General features: G+C 46.9%; 1 protein-coding gene across 3 annotated transcripts; it reads left to right on the top strand.

Annotated features, from left to right (window-relative positions):
• The first annotated feature begins 266 nt into the window (after positions 1 to 266).
• On the top strand, positions 267 to 22847 carry LOC308469482 (uncharacterized protein). Of its 3 annotated transcripts, none has more exons than XM_080992000.1 (6): positions 267 to 418; positions 10772 to 11231; positions 13467 to 13593; positions 15598 to 15668; positions 17322 to 17448; positions 19075 to 22847. In XM_080992000.1, exons 2-6 carry the CDS (start codon positions 10914 to 10916, stop codon positions 20523 to 20525), a joined length of 2094 nt encoding a protein of 697 aa, XP_080848126.1. In that variant the 5' UTR covers positions 267 to 418; positions 10772 to 10913; the 3' UTR covers positions 20526 to 22847. The 3 variants fall into 3 exon arrangements, with proteins under 3 accessions (XP_080848126.1, XP_080848124.1, XP_080848125.1); XM_080991998.1 differs by having other exon boundaries at positions 19072 to 22847; XM_080991999.1 differs by lacking the exon at positions 267 to 418 and adding an exon at positions 4345 to 5040 and having other exon boundaries at positions 19072 to 22847.
• The last annotated feature ends 1648 nt before the right edge of the window (positions 22848 to 24495 follow it).

The following is a 24495-nucleotide window of genomic DNA, read 5'->3' as shown; positions in this document are numbered from 1 at the left end:
CTTCCCCACCCCCCACCTCCAACATAAATCCTGGCTTCGCCCATGCTTCTAACATGTAAGACAGAAATCTCTATCCAGTTTCTCCCTAAGATGTCCCTGCAAAGCTCTTTTAAAACTCTCATCATTGTGCACCCCTCTAAAACGCCCGCAACTGACACTTCAGGTTCCCTTTCGAACAAGGCCATGGTTGTGGGGGCCATAGAGCTGCGAAGAGGAAGTCTCAGAGCCACCTTTTAGAGGAATGAGAACCGGAAGTGTTTGCTCTGTGCGTATGTGGGAGGTGTGTTGTTGTGTGTGTGTGTGTGTTTTGTTCCTGCTTTTGAGGCTTATCTCTATGCTCCATCGTGAGAATTCCCTTTGCAAAACCAGCCGCCGCCAGAGGAGAGGAGGAGCTGCAGGAAGGAGGCCAGAATTCAAGGTGCCCAAAAATGTTAATGGGGTGATTTGGGCTTGGGTGGGGGTGGAGGGCTCCTATTTCCCATGTGGGGCTTGCATTGTTTTGCATTGTGCGACACCCCTGCAAGTCAGGCCTGGCTGCGCGTGTGTCTTTGAAAGAGGACTGGACCAGTCCACAGAGCTGGATCGTTGAATTTTAGAGTTGAAAAGGACCCAAAAAGGGTTATGCAGCCCAGGAATTCATGGAAGTTAAGGCTGTCAAAGGCTGCTAGCCAGGATAAACGGCCGCGAGCCACCACTTTGCTCTGGCCCCACAACTGGAGGCAGCCAGCAAGGCTGGAAACCACAGTGGGAACGGAGAGTCGCTCTTGCGCTCGGATCCTGCTGGTGCGTTTCCTTGGGGCAGCTGAGATATGATATGATCATCTTTATTGTCATTGAAATTGAAAAAAAAATCTACATCTGCATAAGACATTCAAAACAAACAAGCCAGCTATCCCAGCCTGGTTAGCCCCCTAAAAACTCTGATACCCCATAATTAAATACAATATACTCCCATACAGACTCCTTAGGTAAGGTAAAGGGACCCCTGACCATTAGGTCCAGTCGTGGCCGACTTTGGGGCTGCGGCGCTCATCTCGCTTTACTGGCCGAGGGAGCCGGCGTACAGTTTCCGGGTCATGTGGCCAGCATGACGAAGCCACTTCTGGCAAACCAGAGCAGCACACGGAAATGCCGTTTACCTTCCCGCCGGAGCTGTACCTATTTATCTAGCGGTACCTATTTATCTACTTGCACTTTGACGTGCTTTCGAACTGCTTGGTTGGCAGGAGCAGGAACCGAGCAACGGGAGCTCACCCCATCACGGGGATTCGAACCGCCGACCTTCCGATCGGCAAGTCCTAGGCTCTGTGGTTTAACCCACAGCGCCACCCGTGTCCCTCTACAGACTCCTTACAATGTGTTTGAAACCAAAATCACATTAGGGTAGAAACTGTTTCTCAGGCGGCTAGTCCTAGTCATTATAACCCTGTACCTTCTTCCAAAGGCAGCAGCTGAAAGAGATCATTTCCGGGGTGCGTACTATCCTGCACTATCTCTGCAGGTTTTTATGGCACCTGGAAGCATAGATTTGATCCAAGGTGGGAAGAGTGCACCCAATTATTCTCTCCGCAGTCTTTACAACCCTGGACAGCATTGTTTTTCCCCTGACCGTGCAGCTCCCAAACCACACAGAGAGGCTATAAGTTAATACGCTCTCCACAGTGCAATGGTAAAATGCCATCAACAGGTCCTTTGAGAGATTATTTTTCCGGAGGATTCTCAGAAAATATAACCTCTGCTGTGCTCTCTTCATCAGCTCTTTGCTGTTTTCTCCCCAGGTTAGGTCATCTCTCTACTCCATTCCCAGAAATCGAAACACCAAGACGTGTTCCACACACTTCCCCTCAATAATGAGTGGCTGAATATTCAATTTATATTTCCTAAAGTCCACAATAATCTTTCTTGTTTTCTTTAAGTTAAGGAGTAAGTTGTTTTTCCTGCACTGCTCCCCCAACTGCTCAACTTCCTTCCTATAGGCCGTCTCCCCCTCTCCAGCCGTGATTAAAACAACCACCGTTGTATCATCTGCAAACTTAATGATCTTATTACTGGGGTATTTGGGCAGCTAACTGTGAGAACAGGATGCTGTACCAGAGGAGACCTTGGCCTGATCCAGCAGTGCTTTTCTTGTGCTCCAAAAATTAGAACGGAGAACACACACACACACAAAGTCCTCTTTCAAACCGGCTACAGTGGTACGTTGTGGGGGGCGTTTGTTTTCATAGAATTGCAGAGTTGGAAGCGACCCCAAAGGTCATCTAGCCCAACCCGCTACAATGCAGGAATCTCTGCGAAAGCATTTTATTCCTTTTCAGGGGTTGGACACTGTGGGGAAAAGGATGCTGGCCTAGGCAGTTCATTGGCCTCTTCCTATGTCCTTATTCATATTTATCGCCCTCTGGAGAGCCAGTGTGGTGTAGTGGTTAAGAGTGGTGGACTCGTAATCTGGGGAACCGGGTTCGCGTCTCCGCTCCTCCACATGCAGCTGCTGGGTGACCTTGGGCCAGTCACACTTCTCTGAAGTCTCTCAGCCCCACTCACCTCACAGAGTGTTTGTTGTGGGGGAGGAAGGCAAGGAGAATGTTAGCCGCTTTGAGACTCCTTTGGGTAGTGATAAAGCGGGATATCAAATCCAAACTCATCTTATTATTATTATTCTAATGGGCATCGTCTTTTTCTGTTCTGTTTGTTTGAATGCCTGAGCATAAGAAGCGCATGCTAGATAAGGCTAATGGTCAATCTGTTATAAACGGCCTTGGTCCTATGTACCTGAAGGAGCATCTCCACCCCCATTGTTCAGCCCGGACACTGAGATCCAACGCCGAGGGCCTTCTGGTGGTTCCCTCATTGTGAGAAGTGAGGTTACAGGGAACCAGACAGAGGGCCTTCTCGGTAGTGGCACCCGCCCTGTGGAACACCCTCCCATCAGATGTCAAGGAAATAAGCAGCTATCCTATTTTTAAAAGACATCTGAAGGCAGCCCTGTCAAGGGAAGTTTTTAATATTCAATGCTGTATTGTTTTTAACACTCGATTGGGAGCTGCCCAGAGTGGCTGGGGAAACTCAGCTAGATGGGTGGGGTATAAATAATAAATAATAAATTATTATTGTTATATTATATTATATTATTACACCATCCACTTCAGGACCTGAGCACAGGAGCAACTCTCCCCCTCCTGTGGTTCTCCTGTGGGTAAACTGAAGTTCCTTCCTGCCTCCTGAAGCTAAAGTCTCAAGGAGCAAAATAAACAGAAGCCACACGCCTGAGTGGCAGTCGCTAGAAACTGCAGGAGGGGAGAGTTGCTCTCGCTTGCAGGTTTCCCATGAGGTTGGTCACTGTGAGAACAGGGTGCCAAACTAAATGGGCCTTTGGCCTGATCTTCTTTTCACGTCTCCTTCCTTTGCTGAATCCCCCCAAACCTATTCCTCTTTGTCCCCTGTCCCGAGGGAGCCATTTGTGGTTTAGGGGTTGGAGTACCAGACTAGGGCAGTGGCCCTCAAAAGACTGTGGCACGCCACCCTGGTGTGGCAGGAAGGTTCAGGGACAATCAAAGAGACATTTAAACACCTCAGTGTAGTATAGTATAGGGTTCCCCAGTTCCCGGGGACAGTCCCCGGATTTGCAAATCTGTCCCTGGACAAATTCCGTTCCCGGAATGTCCCCAGATTTGCAAATCTGTCCCCAGGAAATGTGGCAGCGGCAGCCTCAGCAGCCCGGAGCCAGCCTGGTAGCGCAGTTGGCTCTGGCTGGCTTCAGGAGTTGCTCGCTGCCATGGCGCCCGCCATTTTTCCTCGCCGGAAGTCCCCATATGATGTGTCTTGTGCGCATATCATGTGTCTCGTGCGATCTGCCCCCTTCCCCCTTTGTTTTGACTGATCGGGGGAGGCTCAGGAGTCACGGGCAGGCGGCGCACCGTTGCCCAGTTTCATTAAAACTCTGTGCATTTATGTTTCACAGGGTGCGAAAGAAGGACTTTGCACCTTTATACAATATGCATGTGTGCTTGGGCCCAGGGTCTTTTGCCTCACCATCCCCACTACTGACTCCCTGTTGCTACTCAGTTAAAAAAAAAAACTAAAAAAAAACAGTGTCCCCGGATTCATTGAAAAAAATCTGGTAACCATAGTATAGTATCAAAATGGGTTTTTTTTAATTTTATTTGCAGAATATGGATAGATTTTCACGTTCTAGGAGTCGTTTCTTTGTTGTTTTCCAATGCATTTCTTATCAATAAAAACAAGTTCGGTGTGGCGCAAGCAAGTTTTTATTCTGAAAAGTGTGGCCCAGAGGGCGGGGGGGGGGGGAGTTTGAGAACCACTGTACTAGGACCTGGGAGAGCCAAGGGTTCAAATCCCCACTGGGTGAGCTTGGGGAACAGGAACGATCTCTCAGCCTAGCCTACCCCCCAGGGTTGTTTTGAGGCTGCAATGGATGGGCAGGGGAGAGAATTAGGCATGCCACCTGGAGCTCATTAGAGGAGGGGGGGTAATATTAATGCAATAAATGACTGGATGTTGTTTTTAACCACCCACCCCTTCTTCCCATTCCAGCCTGCCCCCACCGCATCCCAATTCATGCGGGGGCGGGGGAAGCACTGACCCCTTTGTGCTCTAAGAGGGAGGATCCCACGGAGGAGGGATCCCTGCAAGGATGCAATTGTGGCGGGGGGGGGGCGGAGAAATGATGCATTTTGCAGAAGCTCCAAGCCTTAAATGGGGTTTCATTCGTCTCCAAGGCGCAGTTCCTGAACGCAGGACGCTTTGCCAGCCTAGCGTTCCACCCCTCCCTCCTCCTCCCCCCCCCCGCCAGATGTATCGAGACTACAACTCCCACCAGCCCACGGGGTGCAAGAAAGACTGACACGTGGCTCTCCCCTCCCATTTCCTGCAAAAACCTCCTTCCTTTTCCGCGCGAAACCCCCGCCCTGCCTAGCAACTGCTGACGCGGGCCAAAGGGCGTCTTTTCCCCATTGGCTGAAGGTCCTCTTTTTCCGCGCGCAGGTTTCCGCGGCTGGTCCCTGCTTCCCATCCTCAGCGCAGGTAAGTGGATGGATGGATGGATAGATAGAAAGAAAGAAAGAGAGATGCAGGGACATTTGGAGATTCAGGTCCATTGCACGCGCAGGGGGGTGGTTCCTTTGCTCTTTTTGGTGGGGGTGGGGTTGAGTTTTTCCGGTGGGGGCTGAACTCCCCTATTTGCAAGACAGGATTCGCACCCAGGCCCTAAGGTGAGGGGAAAGGGTTTTTTTCCCCAGGCCGTGTCTCTCCCCCCACCCCCACGGCATGATGCAGTTTTGGGGGTACCCTGTGTACAAAGGGGGGGAATGGGATCTAAATGCAATGAATGAATAAAATGGGGGGTTTGGCATCAGTGGACTCCCAAGGGATTTTTGTGCAGGGCTGCAGGCACCAAGAGGAAAGAGGTCATTAGATCAGAATCGTAGAGTTGGAAGGAAGGGACCCCTGGCGGTCATCTAGTCCAACCCCCCTGAAATGCAGGAATCTTTTGCCCAACGTGGGCCGACCCAGAAATGGAGAGGCTCATATTCTCCCAGCTGAACTATCTCAGAGTACAGTGGTGCCTCGCAATACGAAATTAATCCGTTCCGCGAGTCTCTTCGTCTTGCGCTTTTTTCGTCTTGCGAAGCATGGCTATTAGCGGCTTAGCGGCTATTAACAGCTTAGCGGCTTTAAGAAAAAGGAAACAAACTCGCAAGAGCTCGCAAGACATTTCGTCTTGCGAAGCAAGCCCATAGGGAAATTCGTCTTGCGGAACGACTCAAAAAACGCAAAACCCTTTCGTCTAGCGAGTTTTTCGTCTTGCGAGGCATTCGTCTTGCGGGGCACCACTGTACAGTAGCAGGAGGGGAAAGCAAGGCAGGAATGCAAGGAGCGGGTCACAAACGCTCTGCTGTTTATTTATGGATGTCTCAGTACTTTAATACTTAGATCCTGTTGTCTTATTGTGTATTTTACTCATGGATAAGCTTGCATCTTAAATGCCTGTGTTTCGCAAACCGCTTGGAAGCCTCTTTACACATTAAAGCGATCTATGAAGATCCCGGGTCCCAAGGAGATTAGACTGACCTTGACCAGAGCCAGGGCCTTTTCGGCCGTGGCCCCAGCCTGGTGGAATGCTCTCCCACAAGAGACCAGGGCCCTGCGGGATTTGATATCTTTCTGCAGGGACTGCAAGACGGAGCTGTTCCGCCAGGCCAAACACATAGAAGTTACATGTGCTCTTGTTACAGTAGCCCTTGTTAGCTACTGTTGATTTTAATTTTCTGAATATGTTCTAAATACTGTACAGGCAGGCCCGTTCTCTTTCTGTATAAGAACAAGGATTAAAGAGGCCTCCTGGCCCGCTCACAGGTCCTTTATAAGACCAGTGATAACATTTGGCCCTGGAGAATACTAACCACTCTCAATTTTACCCCTGGACTGCTATCTGTCCAGATTTTAATTTGCTCTGAACTAATTTTAAGATGTATTTTAATTAATTGATTGCCTGTTTTTATGTTCTTTGTACACTGTGTTAGTTTTATGATGTTAGCCGCCCTGAGCCTGGCTCTGGCCAGGGAGGGCAGGGTACAAACAAAATTTTATTATTATTATTATTATTATTATTATTATGAATGGATATTAATTTCACAGGACCATAGTGGGGACCCTGAGGGTCATCCAGTCCAACCCCCTGCAATGCCGAAATGTGTGTGTGTTGTGTGTGCGCATCCCACTTTTTCTGTCTTTCTGTTTGATAACTCCTTATTAGGCAAGTTTCAAAACTCTGAAACCGAGAACCTTCGGGAATTGCCATCAGAAATCTCACAATGCATGCAGTTAAGAACCCATAGTTACCGTATTTTTCGCTCGATAACACGCACCCGACCATAACACACATGTAGTTTTTAGAGGAGGAAAACAAGAAAAAAAATATTCTACACGAAACAGTGGGTGTATGATTTTTGTGGTTCATGCTGTGGCCACAGACATGTGATCTGATGATGAGTTTGGGGTAGCCCAATGCAAAAATCCTGAGGATCCATGTGGATCCATGTTTGTAACCACGTTTTTGCACCACTGCGGCCCCAGGCAACAGTGGGTGCGTGATTTTTTGGGTGCAAACTGTAGCCATGGACATGCTATGTGATCTGATGGTGAATTTGGGGTGACCCAGTGCAAAAATCCTGAGGATCCATGTGGATCTGTGCTTTGTAACCACGTTTTAAGTGGGGAGGGAAGGAAAAGCACTCAAGGGACAAGGAGCACGCATGGAGCAAGCTCTGCTTCTCTCCCTCCTCCTCCCCCCCCCCCCCCTTAGCGAGCTGAAAAACTTTGCTGGAGGGACAGAGAGCCTGCTTGCTTTAAAGGAGCCTACCAGACAGGAACCGCTTACACGAGTGTAAGCGGCTCCTGTCCGGTAGGCTCCTTGGCTCCTTTAAATCAAGCAGGTTCTGCTTCTCTCCCTCCCCCCCCCCCCCGCCCTTAGTGAGCTGAAAATCTTTCCTGCTATTTCCAGCAAAGCGGGAGGAGATACAGAGAGCCCGCTTGCTTTAAAGGAACCAACCGGACAGGAGCCGCTTACACTCGTGTAAGCGGCTCCCCTCCCCTCCCGCTTTGCTCCTTTAAAGAAGCAGGCACTCTGTCCCTCTCTCCTCCCCATTCAGCGGCTCTTCTCCTGCTGGAAACCACGGAGGAGGGAAGCATTCGCTCCTTAACACGCACAGACATTTCCCCTTACTTTCTAGGAGGAAAAAAAACGCGTGTTATGGAGAGAAAACTACGGTAATTGATGCCTGTTTTTTATTTTTATTGTACGGTTTTATGTTTCATTGCTCTAAACCTCTTTAATCTTTTCTTTTACGACATGGAGGGCATATAAATATTTTTATAAATAAAAAAAAGCCTAGGACTTGCCGATCAGAAGGTCGGCGGTTCAAATCCCCCTGACGGGGTGAGCTCCCGTTGATCGGTCCCTGCTCCTGCCAACCTAGCAGTTCGAAAGCACATCAAAGTGCAAGTAGATGAATAGGTACCGCTCTGGCGGGAAGGTAAACGGCGTTTCCGTGCGCTGCTCTGGTTTGCCAGAAGCGGCTTAGTCATGCTGGCCTCATGACCCGGAAGCTGTACGCCGGCTCCCTCGGCCAATAAAGCGAGATGAGCGCCGCAACCTCAGAGTCGTCTGTGACTGGACCTAATGGTCAGGGTACCTTTACCTTTTATAGATAAAAAATGAATAAATATAACAAAATATTCAGGGGGGAAACACCTTTTGAAACAGATGCATTCTCTTCCCTTAACAGCTTGGGACCAGTTGACTTACAGAATCGCCATGCCCCCTTTATGTGCCTGCTTGACCACTCCAGTCTGTGGGACTGGCACTGTGCCCACATATTACTCGTTTCTGCACTTTCTCCTGGTGGGAAAAGAGGGGGCAGCTTTGAGGCATCTCCTGGGGGGAAACCTTACTTTCTGCAGGTCGCTGTGGAGCTGCTGTTTTAGTGTGGTGACACCCAGGCTTTCCAGTGCCTGATTAAAACATTTTTCGTTTAAGCAAGCCCTGCCCAAACACATGTGCTTTATCTCTACTGTTGATTTTAATTTTCTGAATATGTTCTAAATACAGGCAGGCCCCTATTGGGGGGATTACATTCTTGGCTCCTGTGCGCATCAGCAGAGCGCACCGAAGCCCACCCTGTTCCATCCCCATTCTGCCCTCTTCTGGGTACAAAACGATCCCGGTCGCACATCAACTGCGCATGTGAAAAATGCTTACTGACTCTACTTTATTTTAATTTTCTATTCAGAATTTTAATGCTTTATTTAAGGGTGGATAAAAAAAAATCAATGTGTTTTTTTTTTTATAAAAAATATATCAGATTTTTAAATTTTAAATTGTATTTTTAAAATAAAATGCTTTTGGAGGAAAAATCATTCTAATGATAGTTAAATAGAAAACTATCTCTAGAATGATTTTTCCTCCAAAGGCATTTTATTTAAAAAATCCAATTCAAATTTTAATAATCTGATTTTTTTAAAAAATCATATTCAAATAATTGAATATAAGTTACATTATATTCCAAAGGCTATTCATCAGGAAATAAGGATTGAAGTTTTTCATATGTGCTAAAACTTAGTCTTAGGTTGTTGTTGTTGTTTTTAAAAATTGTTTAACCACATCAGTTAACAAACATGGATATAGATGCTTTAATGTTATTGTTTCAGTTTAATAAATTGTTTAAATTGTTATCAAGGAAATTATTATTTTTCTCCTTCCAATAAAGTACAGCAGAAAAGTTGTCCAAATATAAACAGTTTACTTATTAAACCTCACAATAATTTCATAATTATCAGTCTATGTATTACCAAAGCAGTAATTTTTGATATAACTGTAAAAACTACTCTGAAAATTGATTGTTCCAAAAATGAATCCTTCACCTGGTTGTAAATATTAAGATTATACCAGCAAGAATGAGTCTTTCTGTAAAAAAATGATTTAAATCAAGTCTTACTGACTACAGATTTAAATCGAGATTTAAATTGATTTGATTTAAATCAAATTCCCACTGCTTCATTTTATATTTCTGAAAACCACGTAGAGGGGTTCCCTTCGTATATATTACAATAATAATAATAATAATAATAATAATAATAATAATAATTTGTTATTTATACCCCGCCCATCTGGCTGAGTTTCCCCAGCCACTCCCAATCAAGTATTAAAAACAATACAGCGTTAAATATTAAAAAGTTCCTTAAACAGGGCTGCCTTCAGATGTCTTCAGATAGGATAGCTACTTATTTCCTTCACATCTGAAGGGAGGGTGTTCCACAGGGTGGGTGCCACTACCGGGAAGGCTAGTGAAGTATAGATAGAGAAGGCTAGAGAAGTATAGATAACTTAGGAAGATGAAAAATTGGAGAAGTACTGATACGCAGCTGAAAATAGAATTAAAAGGACCCATGGAAGGGATGGGGGGGGGGGGGAGTCAGGAGATTCAGAGTAATCTTGATATTTGGATTTTGTACTGTTTCATGTTGTATGTTTATATCACTGAAAAGCAATTAAAAGGATTATTTAAAAAATCAAGTTCATCCCCCTGCAAGGCAGAAAATTCTGATAATGCATCCATGACAGATGATGATAATAGTAATTTATTATTTGTACCCCGCCCATCTGGCTGGGTCTCCCCAGGCACTCTGGGTGGCTTCCAACAAAGATTAAAAATACAATAAAATGTCACACATTAAAAACTTCCCTACATGCCTTTAGATGTCTTCTAAATGTCAGGTACATTGGACGCTCAGGTTGCGAACGTGATCCGTGCTGGATGAACGTTCGCAACCCGTGTCTGCGCACGCGTGGGTTCAGATCCGGCACTTCTGTGCATGCACAAAGCGCGATTTAGCGCTTCTGCGCATGCGCAACCACCAAAACCTGGAAGTAACCCGTTCCAGTACTTCCGGGTTTTGGCTGTCCGTAACCCGAAAAAATGCAACCTGAAGCGGCTGTAACCCAAGGTATGGCTGTAGTTGTTTATCTCTTTGACATCTGATGGGAGGGTGTTCCACAGGGCGGGTGCCACCACTGAGAAGGCCCTGTGCCTGGTTCCCTGTAGCTTTGCTTTTCACAGTGAGGGAAACACCAGAAGGCCCTCGGCGATGGATGGCCAGGTTGAGACTTTATAATTGGAACCGGGAGAGTGGGAGCCCGGAAAGGTTTGGGAACCACTGCTTTGCCTCTCTCTAACCCCACCCCCACCTTTTGCAGCTTCTTGGCTTTCAATACCGCACATCCCAGCTGTTTGCCTTTCGCCTTTTTGGAACCAGATGCAGAGCACGGATTAAAGGGAAGTCCTGAAACACAAAGGGGCCACAAGATCAGGAACCGTGGAGGATTCTGGGAAAGAACCATGCAGAAGATTCCGGGCAATGACAACACCAGCTCAGGCGCTGACTGTCAGCGCTTCAGGGAGTTTGGCTACCAAGAGGCCGGGGGACCCCGAGAGGTTTGCAGCCGACTCCACAGTCTCTGCCGTCAGTGGCTGAAGCCAGAAAAGCACTCGAAGGCCCAGATGCTGGACTTGGTGATCCTGGAGCAGTTCCTGGCTGTCCTCCCCCCGGAGATGGAGAACTGGGTCAGGGAGTGCGGAGCGGAGACCAGCTCCCAGGCGGTGGCCCTGGCAGAAGGCTTCCTCCTGAGCCAGGAGGAGGGGAAGAAGCGGAAACAGGTAAGAGTGTGTTTCATCCTAGTTGTACAACGGAAACACAGGAATGCCTTAGGCTGGTCAGTTCACTGATGTGTCTAGCCTAGTATTGTCAACACTGGCAGGCAGTGATTTCAGGCAGGGAGTCCTTTCCAGCTCTTCATAGGGCTGGGCTGTTGAATGGTTTCTTAATATTAAGGTTCATTATTGTTTCACAAGATGTGTATCTCTTTAAAGGACAGAGTAAATATCATGACCTAGTTTTACAGCTGTGGAGCAGTATAGCAGGTGCTGTTAAGTTGTGTTAATTAAGCTGTGTCAGCAGTTGGGTATAGTATATTAAGAGCAGCATGTACCTCTCTCAGTACCCTGGTGAATGGGTCATACTTAATAGATTTAATGTAAGAGGAGTTTTTGTTTTTGTAATTAAAGCCAAGCAAAATATATTTTTGCATTTTTCATTGTTTCCTGAACATGCGGTCTCCCCAGCACGCTTTTCGCAGTGCAATTAATCTGCTAAATACGCAACATGGGCGATACAGCAATATATCACCCAAAACTGGTTTTTTGACCTGGCAATACATCACAACATTCACGATGTGTGTGTGTGTGCTATGCAAAAACCATGACGTGGGGGAAAGTTGAAGCCAGCTGAAGTCTCTACATAGCTCCATCCTTATTTCAGACATTGTGATACATCCGTGTTATATCATGGTGTTTAGCTGGCGATATACAGGTGAAACTCGAAAAATTAGAATATCGTGGAAAAGTTCATTTATTTCAGTAATTCAACTTAAAAGGTGAAACTAATATATGAGATAGACTCATGACATGCAAAGCGAGATACGTCAAGCCTTTATTTGTTATAATTGTGATGATTATAGCATACAGCTGATGAAAACCCCAAATTAACAATCTCAGAAGATTAGAATATTGTGGAAAGGTGCAGTAGCTATTCAATCCATAACACCTGCAATGAGTTCCTGAGCCTTTCAATGGTCTCTCAGTCTGGTTCAGAGGCAGTAATTGATGCAAAAGGGGCCCAAACCAAGTACTGAGTACATATGCATGCTTCTACTTCTCAGAGGTCCAGTATTGCTCTATTTGCAATCCTTGTTTTGCTGATTTCATTTAATATTCTAATTTTCTGAGATTGTTAATTTGGGGTTTTCATCAGCTGTAAGTTGAATTACTGAAATAAATGAAATTTTCCACGATATCCTAATTTTTTGAGTTTCACCTATATCACCTGTCAGGGAACTGCCATCGGAGCCAAGAGTGGAGGTAAGGCTCCCCAATGATGCGGGAGAAGGGACCAGCAGAGGGAGAGAGAACACTTCCTTTGGGGAAGGAAATCTGCGTGACACCTGGGAGAAAGGGGAGCAGGGAAGGACTTCGGAGAGAGGGCTCCAGGACTCTTCCACAGAAACCAGCGGGCAGAGTCCAGGACCTCCACTGGCCACGCCCACTCTGCGCAGGAGACTTCCGCGCAGGGAGTCTAGGCGGAGACTTGGTGTCAAGGAGTTTTTATGTTGGAGGAAATTCAGGAAACGCCCACTGACGGATTCTGCCAGTGACTGAGACAGCCACGGAGAAAGGGCTGTCCAGCCAGGGAAAGGTTTAGCCAGGGAACGTTGCCTAGAGCATCAGCTACATCTACGCACAAGCAACCCCAATTCCCTTTACATCACCAATATATCATAATGCACTTTTAGGCACCAGGCAAAAACATTCCTCTTTGGCTGATTGAAATCCAGTGCCCTTTAAAAATTGTGTTGGGGAGATTATTGGGTTGTTCATGTTTTTATTATGTATTTTGTGTTTTTATGTTGTGAGCCACCCTGAGACCTGCGGGCATTTTTAAAACTATTTTTAAAAATGAGAGGAGAGGCTCTTAGTACTGTGGGTTACTGTATTTTTTGCTCTATAAGACTCACTTTTTCCCTCCTAAAAAGTAAGGGGAAATGTTTGTACATCTTATGGAGCGAACGCAGGCTGCGCAGCTGTCACAGAAGCCAGAACAGCAAGAGGGATTGCTTTCACTGCGCAGCGATCCCTCTTGCTGTTCTGGCTTCTGAGATTCAGAATTTTTTTTTCTTGTTTTCCTCCTCCAAAAACTAGGTGCGTCTTGTGGTCTGGTGCGTCTTACAGAGTGAAAAATACGGTAATTCACAGGCCAGACAGTGATGGCCTTCACATAAACCGTTTCTTAATCCCTTTCTCTGTCCCTTGTCTGGGATCCTTATAATTCCGTTTCAGGTGGAAGAAATGGTGGCAGACCCAGCTACCAACTTGGCAGAGGCAGAGGCAGCCCCTTCGGCCACAACACTGAGGCCGCCTTACAGGTGGATCGTGCAGGAGGGCAGTGGAGGCGCCACCTTGCTGGGTAAGGACCATGGCGGGGCCCAGTTCAACTTGGCCTCCTCTTCCGCCTCGGTTGCTTTCATTCTACTGTGTCAGGGAATGGTCTGAATCAGAGGATTGGGGAATGCATTCTCAGGCAGATCAGCTCCTCTTTGAAGAGGAGCCAGTGAAGATCCTTTAGGACCAGTGTTATATGGTCCCAGCAGCCACTCCCAGGCACCAGTCTAGCTGCCGCGTTCTGGATTAGTTACAGTTTCCGGGTCACCTTCAAAGGTAGCCCCACGTAGAACATGTTGCAGTAGTCCAAGCGGGAGATGTCGAGAGCATGCACCACTCTGGCGAGACAGTCCATAAGCAGGGTCTCAGCCTGCGTTGGACGCTCAGTGAAGGTGAATGTTCGAAGATTCAGGACACATAAAAGAAAATATTTCTTAGCTAAACTATGGAACTCGGTCCCACAGGAAACCATGATGGCGACCAACTCTGATGGCTTTCAAAGAGGATTAGACAATTAGGGGGAAAGGGCCATCAATGGCTACTAGCCAGGATAGCTTTGCCCTGCCTCCACAATCAGAAGCAGAAATGCTTCTGAATATCAATTGCTGGAAACCACAGGAAGGGAGAGTGTTCTTTTGCTGGACTAGACAGGACAGTAGCCTGGTCCAGGAAGCTCTTTTTAAGTTGTTAGGACTTTTCGGTGTGCGTAGAAATTGGACACCACTTCAACAAGCAAAGAAAATGGTTTCCAGATGACTATTGGAGGTGTAAGGAACCTTCAGGCCTCCAGATGTTGGTGAACTTTCATCGACCCCTGCCCATTGGCCATGCTTACTGCTGGGCCTCATGGGAGCTGTAGTGCAGCAGCATGTTGTTGTTTATTCGTCTAGTTGTGTCCAACTCTTCATGACCCCATGGACCAGAGCACCAGGCACTTCTGTCTTCCACTGCCTCCCGCAGTTTGGTCAAACTCATGCTGGTAGCTTCGAGAACACTGTCCCACCATCTCGTCCTCTGTTGTCCCCTTCTCCTTGCGCCCTCCATCTTTCCCAACATCAGGGTCTTTTCCAGGGAGTCTTCTCTTCTCATGAGGGGGCCAAAGTCTTGGAGCCTCAGCTTCAGGATCTGTCCTTCCAGTGAGCACTCAGGGCTGATTTCCTTAAGAATGGAGAGGTTTGATCTTCTTGCAGTCCATGGGACTCTCAAGATTCTCCTCCAGCACCATAGTTCAAAAGCATCAATTCTTCGGCGAGCAGCCTTCTTTATGGTCCAGCTCTCACTTCCAAAAATCACTACTGGGAAAACCATGGCTTTTACTATACGGACCTTTGTCGGCAACGTGATCTCTCTACTTTTTAAGTTGCTGCTCAGCAGCATATGGGAAGCCAAATGTTCACCTTCTGCAGAGGTAGCAGGCTGGTGTGCTCGACCCTAGAAGGGTGGAGAAAACCATAACAGAGGAGGCCCTTTGACCTACCATAAATGGTGGTCATGAAGCAAGGTCTTTTCAGGTGGCTTTAGGGAGTGGCAAAGGGCACTGGGGAGAAAGCGACTCTTTGGGGTGTGCAAGTCCCAGGCTAGGGGAGGTCCTTGAATTGGGTCAAGAAGGGAACAGGGAACAGAAAGAATTATGAACAAAAAAAGGAAGGGTTTTAAAAACCAATGGACTATGTGGAAATGGCAAAGATGATAGCAAAGGAAGTGATCAAGTAATGAATTTTATATGGAAGAATGAGAGCCTTAGTCAGACAATTTAGAAAATATCATATATTAAATGGAATCGCAGCAGGATTAAAATAAATGCAGCAGAAGGGAAATGGCTGTGATTGTAATGAAAAAAATGTGGAATAGATAAAACATATGGAAAGGTGGGAATGAAAACACTAAGGAAGAAGGGTGGGAAGTCAACTTTTAAATGTGTATAAAATATGATTTTACTTTGTTTTTTAAAATGTGAAATTCGGTAACAATTAATTGGCAAGAAGGTAACAGGATTAAGCATCTCCACGTCTCCTTTTCTCCCCCCCAGGAAGTGGCAGAACCCTGGGAATTTCTCTCGCGGTTGGTGGAGGGGAAGGAGTTGCTGTCCAGTCGAATAAGGTAATAAAAGCTCAATGCTTGGAATTCCCAAAGTGGCGAAAGAAAGTGCTTAGGCACCAGCATATAGTTACAGCAGGCGTAAGCAAACTCGGCCCTCCAGATGTTTTGGGACTACAGTTCCCATCATCCCTGACCACTGGTCCTGTTAGTTAGGGATGATGGGAGTTGTAGTCCCAAAACATCTGGAGGGCCGAGTTTGCCTATGCCTGGGTTACGGGATTCGCTCCAACGAGTTGCCGTGATGGCTGCCAACTTTAAAAGGGGGTTAGACAGACTCATGGAGGGAGAAGGCTCCTTGGCCTCCAGCCACAATATCTTTGCTCTGCCTTCACAGTCCAAACAATTCAGATGCCTCTGAATAATCCCAGTTGCCAGGAGGGAAGAGTGTTGCTGCTCCTGTTGCTCTCGGGTCCTCCTTGCTTCTCTGCTTTTTATATTGGGCGTCTCTTTGGCCGCTGTTCTAACCAATATTGTTAGCTAAGTGGGCTTTGATGACACCCAACTCTATCTGTTGATGGACGGCCATCCTGACTCAGCCCCAGACACACTGATCAGATGTTTGGAAACTGTGGCTGGATGGTTACGTGGGAGCCGGTTGAAGTTAAATCCTTCGAAGACAGAGGTCCTTTGGCTGGGACGGGACGATATGGGATTGGGGGGGCAACTCCCATCTCTTGCGGGGGTGCAATTAGTGCCAGCGCCGTCCGTTAAGAGTTTGGGTGTAATCTTCGACACCTCCCTTTCCATGGAGGCGCAGATTGTAGCTATAACAAAGGCGGCATTTTTTCATCTCCGCCAAGCAGTTGGCTCCTTACCTCTCTCACCTCTCCTTACCTCTCTCACCCTGACCTAGCCACTGTGATCCACGCGACGGTCACCTCCAGACTGGATTATTGTAACTCATTCTACGTGGGGCTGCCCTTGAGACTGACCCAGAAACTCCAGCAGGTGCAGAATGCTGCAGCGAGACTCCTTACAGGGTCTTCGCTGCGAGATCATATTCACCCGGTGCTATACCAGCTGCACTGGCTCCAGGTGGAGTATAGGATCAGGTTTAAGGTGCTGGTTCTAACCTTCAAAGCCCTATACGGCCTAGGACCCTCGTACCTATGGGACCGCCTCTCCTGGTATGTCCCACAGAGGAATTTACGGTCTTCAGACAAAAACATCTTGAAGGTCCCAGGCCACAGGGAGGTTAGGCTGGCCTCAACCAGAGCCAGGGCTTTTTCAGCTGTAGCTCCGATCTGGTGGAACACTCTGTCACAAGAGACTAGGGCCCTGTGGGACGTGACATCTTTCCGCAGGGCCTGCAGAACAGAGCTGTTCCACGAGGCCTTTGGCCAAGACACAGCCTGACTCCCTCCTTTGGCAATCCTCACAGAACTTCTAGCCCAATGGTTGCCATTAATCTGATTGGAATTAATTTGATAATGAAATGGTTTTAGAATGTTTTATCGTTTTACTGTTGTTAGCCGCTCTGAGCTTGGCTTTGGCTGGGGAGGGCGGGATATAAATAAAATTTATTATTTATGATTATTATTATTTGAATGCTTTTCACGCTCCAGGAGAACTGTCAGACATGTTCTCTTTCTTGATGGGTCCTCCTTTTTGGGTTACCTAGACGGACAAGCTGCCTTCTCTTCTTTATTCTAGGCTCCGATGAGCTTTGACGAGGTGGGTGTCTACTTCACAGAGGAGGAGTGGGATCTGCTGGATCCGGCCCAGAGAGCTTTGCACGGGGAAGTCATGGAGGAGAACTGGGGGAACCTGGAGTGTGTCGGTAAGGCTCCCTCTCTGCCTTGTGTGGCGGATGCTGGAGGTTGAAATTTTGATTGAGGTCCTTTTATTGAATGATATCCTCTTCTTTTCTGGGGTTCCCTCACTGCGAGAAGCCAAGTTACAGGGAACCAGGCAGAGGGCCTTCTCGGTAGTGGCACCCGCCCTGTGGAACACCCTCCCACCAGAGGTCAAAGAGAGGTCAACTACCAGACTTTTAGAAGACATCTGAAGGCAGCCCTGTTTAGGGAAGCTTTTAATGTTTGATGCATTACTGTATTTTAATATTTTGTTGGAAGCCACCCAGAGTGGCTGGGGAAGCCCAGCCAGATGGGTGGGGTATAAATAATTTTTTATTATTATTATTATTATTATTATTATTATTATTATTATTATTATTTATTACTTGGATCCCTAACTGGATACTGGACTCTCTTTTATTCCTTGGCTTCATGTTTTGTTTCAGTTGTTTCCCCTTGCCTGGGAGATGAACCAAGTGGTTGAGAAGTAAATTCTTCCCACGCAGATACCTGTCCAACATCTTCACAGCCTCTCCCAATTCCAAAGGAATTGAAAGATGGAGCTGTGTACCGGCATCATGCTCCAAATTGCCGGATGACCACTCCCAACAGTTTCATATAGGTGTTAAACAGCATAGGAGACAGAATGAATCATGGTGGGACCCTGCAGCCCCCAAACCATGGAGCATAGCAACAGTCTCCTAGTGCTATTTCCTGGTAGCCACCCTGCAGGTAGGAGTGAAACCATTATAAAACAGGGCCTCCATCTGACACCCTCTTGAGCCACTCCAGAAGAACACCACGGTCAGTGGTTTCAAAAGTCATTGGTGGGTCAAGGAAAGCCAACAGGGTTCCACCCATCCTTCAATCCCAAGAAAGGTTCTTCCTCAGACAACCAAGGCTGTGTCAGAGCCAACACTGGGCCTGAAACCAGACTGAAATGTATCTGGACCATCTTGTTCCTTCAGGGAAGGAACCAGGTACAGGGAACCAGGCAGAGGGCCTTCTCAGTAGTGGCCCTGTGGAACACCCTTCCATCAGATGTCAAAGAGGTGATGTGACATTTAGAAGACATCTGAAGGCAGCCCTGTTTAGGGAAGCTTTTCAATGTGTAATAATAATAATAATTTATTATTTATACCCCGCGCAGCCACTCTGGGCGGCTTCCAACAAAATACTAAAATACAGCAATGCATCAAACATTAAAAGCTTCCCTAAACAGGGCTGCCTTCAGGTGTCTTCTAAAAGTCTGGTAGTTGTCGTTGTCTTTGACATCTGGTGGGAGGGTGTTCCACAGGGCGGGTGCCACCACCGAGAAGGCCTTCTGCCTGGTTCCCTGTATCTTGGCTTCTCGCAGTGAGGGAACCGCCAGAAGGCCCTCGGTGCTGGACCTCAGTGTCCGGGTAGAATGATGGGGGTGGAGACGCTCCTTTAGATAATACTGGACTGAGGCCGTCCAATGTTTTGTTTTGTTTCTATATATGTTGGAAGCCGCTCAAAGTGGCTGGGGCAACCTAGTCAGATGGACAGGGTACAAATATTATTATTATTATTATTATTATTATTAGCACCTCTGCTTTATGTCTACTTTCCTCTCTTTGTTATAGCAGGTGCTGAATGGGCGAGTGAGATTGAGGGCGAAGCACACGGCACGTTTTTGGAAGGAGCTGGCTGTATAGACGGGAAAGCTCAGAGAAGGCAAATGGAACCAGAAGAGAAGGACAACTCCTTTGCTTCTCAGTGTAGTGACTTGTTTGAAATCCCAGCCGAAGACCAAGAGAAGAAAAGTATTCAGTGCAGTGTTTGCGAGGAAAGCTTTAGTTGTGAATCAAGCCTTAATACTCACATGAGAATCCACATGGAGGAGAAAGCGTATAAATGCCCGGTCTGTGAGAAGAGCTTCAGCTGTAGTGCACATGTTAGTGAACATCTAACAGTCCACATAGCAGAGAAGCCATATCAGTGCTGGGACTGTGGACAGAGCTTCCAGCACAGCACGAGTTTTACACGGCACTTGACGATCCACACTGGGGTGAAACCGTATAACTGCTCCGAGTGTGGAAAGAGCTTCCGCCTGAGGGCGTATCTTACTTCACATCAGAAACTCCATACGGGGGATAGACCATATGACTGCTCAAAGTGTGGGAAGAGTTTTGTTAGCAGCGCACACCTTCGGTCGCATCAGAGAATCCACACCGAGGAAAAAACGTACAAATGTTTGGAGTGCGGAAAGAGCTTCAGGCAGCGGATACACCTTAGCTCACATCAGATAATCCACACAGGGGAGAAGCCACACAAATGCTCCGAGTGTGGAAAGTGCTTCACTCACTGCAAAAGCCTCACACGGCATCTCCTCACCATCCACACAGGCGAGAAGCCCTACAAATGCTCAGAGTGTGGAAAGAGCTTCAACCACAGCATGAACCTTAAGTTACATCAGAGAATCCATACAGGGGAGAAGCCGTATGAGTGCTTGGAGTGTGGGAAGAGCTTCAGCTGGAGGACCTCGTTTACTTCGCATCAAAAGATCCACATGGGGATGAAGCCATATAAGTGCTCCGAATGTGGAAGGAGCTTCCGTAACCACATCAGCTGCATACGTCATCAAAGTGTGCACACCGGAGAGAAGCCGTACACATGCTCAGAGTGTGGGAAGAGTTTCAGTCACAACTCTAGCCTTACCGAACATCAGAAAATCCACACGGGGGTGAGGCCATATATATGCTCAGAGTGCGGGAAGACTTTCATCCGGAGACTACACCTTACAAGCCATCAAAGAACCCATACAGGAGAGAAACCATATAAATGTTCGGAATGTGGAAAGCGATTCAGCCAGAGCTCGAGCCTTAATGTACACCGAAGAATCCACACGGGGGAGAAACCATATACGTGCTCTGTTTGCGGGAAAAGCTGCAGCCAGAGGTCAAACCTTAACGTACACGAAAGAATTCATAAAGGGGTGGTTGCTGTCAATTCTGCCGATGCCTGTAATGTGGAAAGAATTTCGGTTACGGAACAGGCCTTCAAAGTAGAGGATCCGTACATCGGATATGGAATCTAAATGACTCGAGAGCTTATCTGAGAGGAAATACAGAGAAACCGTATAAATGCTCACAATACGACAGATTGTATGTTGGCTCCCCAACACTGCTAATGAAAGGATGACTATGGTGAGCAAGAATCTACAGGAGCCAACATCTTCCATGACGTCTTCTGGTTAAAGGCTCCTCTGGCCACCTGGGCAGAATAAACTTTCCTAATTCTTCCAAGTGACCACCTGAGTCCCCTCTACCACGGAGAAAGATCCCGCTGGACATCTGCAGTTGCAAAGATGGTTCCTGTACTGTCCTGTGCCATTTTAATCTGATAACTTCATGATGACATTGTGACATTTCTTTTCTGAGAAGGTAGAAGTTTCAGGCGATGAGCTCCACTCTTTATTTTTGTAGGAAGGAGGTTATGGAGATTGATTTTATACGGTTTTAATGTTTATTATTATTATTATTATTATTTCGTTATTAGTTTGATTTTATATTTGATGTAGCCTGTCCCAAGATCCCTTAAATTAGGAGTGGGAACCTCTGGTACAAGAGCTGAAAGCACTCTGTCCGATCTGTGGGAAACTCCCACAGCGCATGCTCCTGTTTCACACTCTTCCTTGAGTGTTTTTGCCACACTTGGGTGTGTCTTTGAATTCTGATAATGCTGCCTCTTGGCTTGGATGGAAGGCAGAGCAGGGCTTGTGCAGAAACTAGCCTACTGTACAAAAGCTAAAATGTTCGTTTCCTGATCTTCCCACTTTCACCTCTGGCCACATGGCCAGTGTGGCGCAGTGGTTAAGAGCAGTAGACTCGTAATCTGGTGAACCAGGTTCGCTTCCCCGCTCCTCCACATGCAGCTGCTGGGTGACCTTGGGCTAGTCACACTTCTCTGAAGTCTCTCAGCCCCACTCACCTCACAGAGTGTTTGTTGTGGGAGAGGAAGGGAAAGGAGAATGTCAGCCGCTTTGAGACTCTTTAGGGTAGTGATAAAGCGGGATATCAAATCCAAACTCCTCCTCCTCTTCTTCCTCCATCACTGGTCTCTCACCTCTGAAAGTTTGCCCAGAGGGAAATGTGGCTCTTGGGCTAGAAAAATGTCTCCCACCTCAGCCTTAAATAAATAACTGTAAATATTCACATCTGGAAACAGTAAGTGCAGATGTGCTACTCGGCAGACCCCGCTTGTTGCTCAGGTGCAAGCAGGACCCATCCCACCTGAGCGGTTGGCAAAAGAAGCCTTGCTATTTTAGAGTAGCGCTGGCTTACAGTGGACAACTGGTTCATAGAGTCATAGAATTGAAGAGTTGGAAGGGACGTAAAGTGTCATCAATGCAACGGCCATGTTAAGAAATAGCTCAGTTTGAAGACTTTAGTTATGGAGAAGGCTCAGAGGAGTTTTTTCTCTGGGGTAGCTCCTAAAGCAACCTTTCTCACCAGGTGGTGTTGGACTACAGGACCTGTTTTCAGGGATAAATGAAAAAATAATTTTTTATTTATACCCCGCCTTTCCCGGTTCAGAAAACCGGGCTCAGGGCAGCGAACAACAAATTTAAAACACTTAATTGGTGCAACAAAAAACAGCATAAAATACAGTATAAAACGTGAATAACAATAAATTCAGAATTCAAAAATCAATTTAGGGGGGAAATCCATCCAATAAACATTAGATGATCATCAGGGCTAGCTGGCTAAATTAGTCCCATATGGGCCAGCTAGGAGACCAGGGGAGAATTAGCTGTGGGATCCCAGAGCAGGTAATCTTCATAAAAAGGGGAGGGGGAGGGAAGGAAGGGGAATAAAAGATCAGGCTAAGTTCAAGTTGAAAGCCAGGCGGAATAGCTCTGTCTTACAGGCCCTGCGGAAGGAGGTTAAATCCTGCAGGGCCCTGGTCTCCTGGGACAGAGCATTCCACCAGGTCAGAGCCATCACTGAGAAGGCCCTGGTGGAGGATAATCTGACTTCCTTAGGGCCCGGAACCTCTAAACTATGGTTATTCGTGGACCTTAAGGTCCTCTGTGGGGCAGACCAGGAGAGGCGGTCCCGTAAATAGTGGTAGTTGTAGTTTGCCCTAAATTGTGGAATTCCTTCTTCACGGTTGCGTCTGGAGAGTTAAAAGTATGTTTTGTTGGGACCCACTCCCTTTTCTGTTTTGTTTAATCTATGCAGCTCTGCTTCTGCTTAGAACTGCTCTATTGCTTTACTTTTTTTATAATTGTATGAAAGGTTTTGCTTGCTTTTTTTATATATAATTTTGTACGTTTATATTGTTGTATCTTGCCCTAGGAACTTGTGGTGAAGGGTAGGGAAGCGGTCAAATAAACAGAACGTCAGAATTGAGCAGACTGCAGGCTTGCAGGATCTTCTTTGTTTGCCTGAACCCCCAGGTCCACCAAGTGGAACCTGGTGCAAAAGAATGGTTGGAGGACATAATAGAATCTTAGAGTTGGAAGGGACCCCCTGGGGTCATCTAGTCTAACCCCCTGCAATGCAGGAATCTCTGCTAAAGCATCCGTGACAGATGGCCACCCAACCTCTGCTTAAAAACCTCCAAGGAAAGCAAGTCCACAACCTCCCAAGGGAGTCCGTTTCACTGTTGGAACAGTTCTTATTGTCAGAACGTCCTTCCTGATGTTTAGCTGGAATCTCCTTGAAGCCATGGGTTCGAGTCCTGCCCTCCAGAGCAGGAGATGAGAAGCATGTTCCCTCTTCCATGTGACAGCCCTGGAGATATTTGAAGATGACTACCCTATCTCCTCTCAGGCTCCTCTTTTCCAGGCTAAACATGCCCAACTCTTTCCTCCTTTCCCCCCCCCCTTTTCTTTTTTTGATGCAGCAAGAAAAAAGAAAAAACACGAATACCAAATTACACACAGGAATAACCATAGAAACATAATTTTCTTAACAAACAATAAAACATAAATTGGTCTTAACACTAAGGACCCAACCTCCCATCTATTCCATATTTTGATTTCATATTACTTATTGCCATACACACTCTTATCATAATTAAACTTTTCCTTGATATATCTATTTCTTATATCTGCCTTGCAACTATTACTGAAGTTCCTCAAATGCTGCAAGGTGTTTTTGTCTCGGGGATCTTTGCAACAGGCAACCCCCATGCCATTCTTGTCCCTGCAAATCCACCATATCCTTCCTTGGGACAAACCAGTTTAGGGAGATCATCTTTATGATGAAATGTATACATTGTGCTATATGGGTGCTGGTGATATTTCCTTTGGTGGGAAGGCAGAAGACCGAACGACTGGGCTGAGCGGTCTTAGCCTTGGCTGGGGAGGAACAGGGCAGATAAGTCCTACTGTTTTTGCTGGCTGTAGCAGAACGGGCGAGGGGCATGGCTTCCACCGCATGGAACCAGTTCCAACAAGTAGTTACACGAAGGGAGAAGGCTAAGAGTTACTTAAGAGTGACACTGGAGATTTGCGAAATAACATGGGACGCGGGTGGCACTGTGGGTTAAACCACAGAGCCTAGGACTTGCCGATCAGAAGGTTGGCGGTTCGAATCCCCGTGACGGGGTGAGCTCCTGTTGCTCTGCCCCAGCTCCTGCCAACCTAGCAGTTCGAAAGCACGTCAAAGTGCAAGTAGATAAATAAGTACCACTCCAGCAGGAAGGTAAACGGCATTCCGTGTGCTGCTCTGGTTCGCCAGAAGCAGCTTAGTCATGCTGGCCACATGACCCGGAAGCTGTACGCAGACTCCCTCGGCCTATAGAGCGAGATGAGCGCCGCAACCCCAGAATCTGTCATGACTGGACCTAATGGTCAGGGGTCCCTTTACCTATGCCATTGGAATTTGCCTTGGGACCTTATTGAGAGGGGCAGGTAACAAATCAAATAAATAGGTGAGCCCGTGGAAACTGCCCAAACTCACCTTTGAGTTATATATAAAGAATCCACTTAATAAACCAGTTTAAGTTACCCCATGTCCAAGCCTAATAAACGCCATACTGGGAGGCTTTGAAGCATT

Source organism: Podarcis pityusensis, assembly GCF_964106645.2.
Source record: "Podarcis pityusensis genome assembly, chromosome: 2".
Classification (NCBI taxonomy): domain Eukaryota; kingdom Metazoa; phylum Chordata; class Lepidosauria; order Squamata; family Lacertidae; genus Podarcis; species Podarcis pityusensis.
This window is presented reverse-complemented; position numbering and strand designations above follow the sequence as displayed.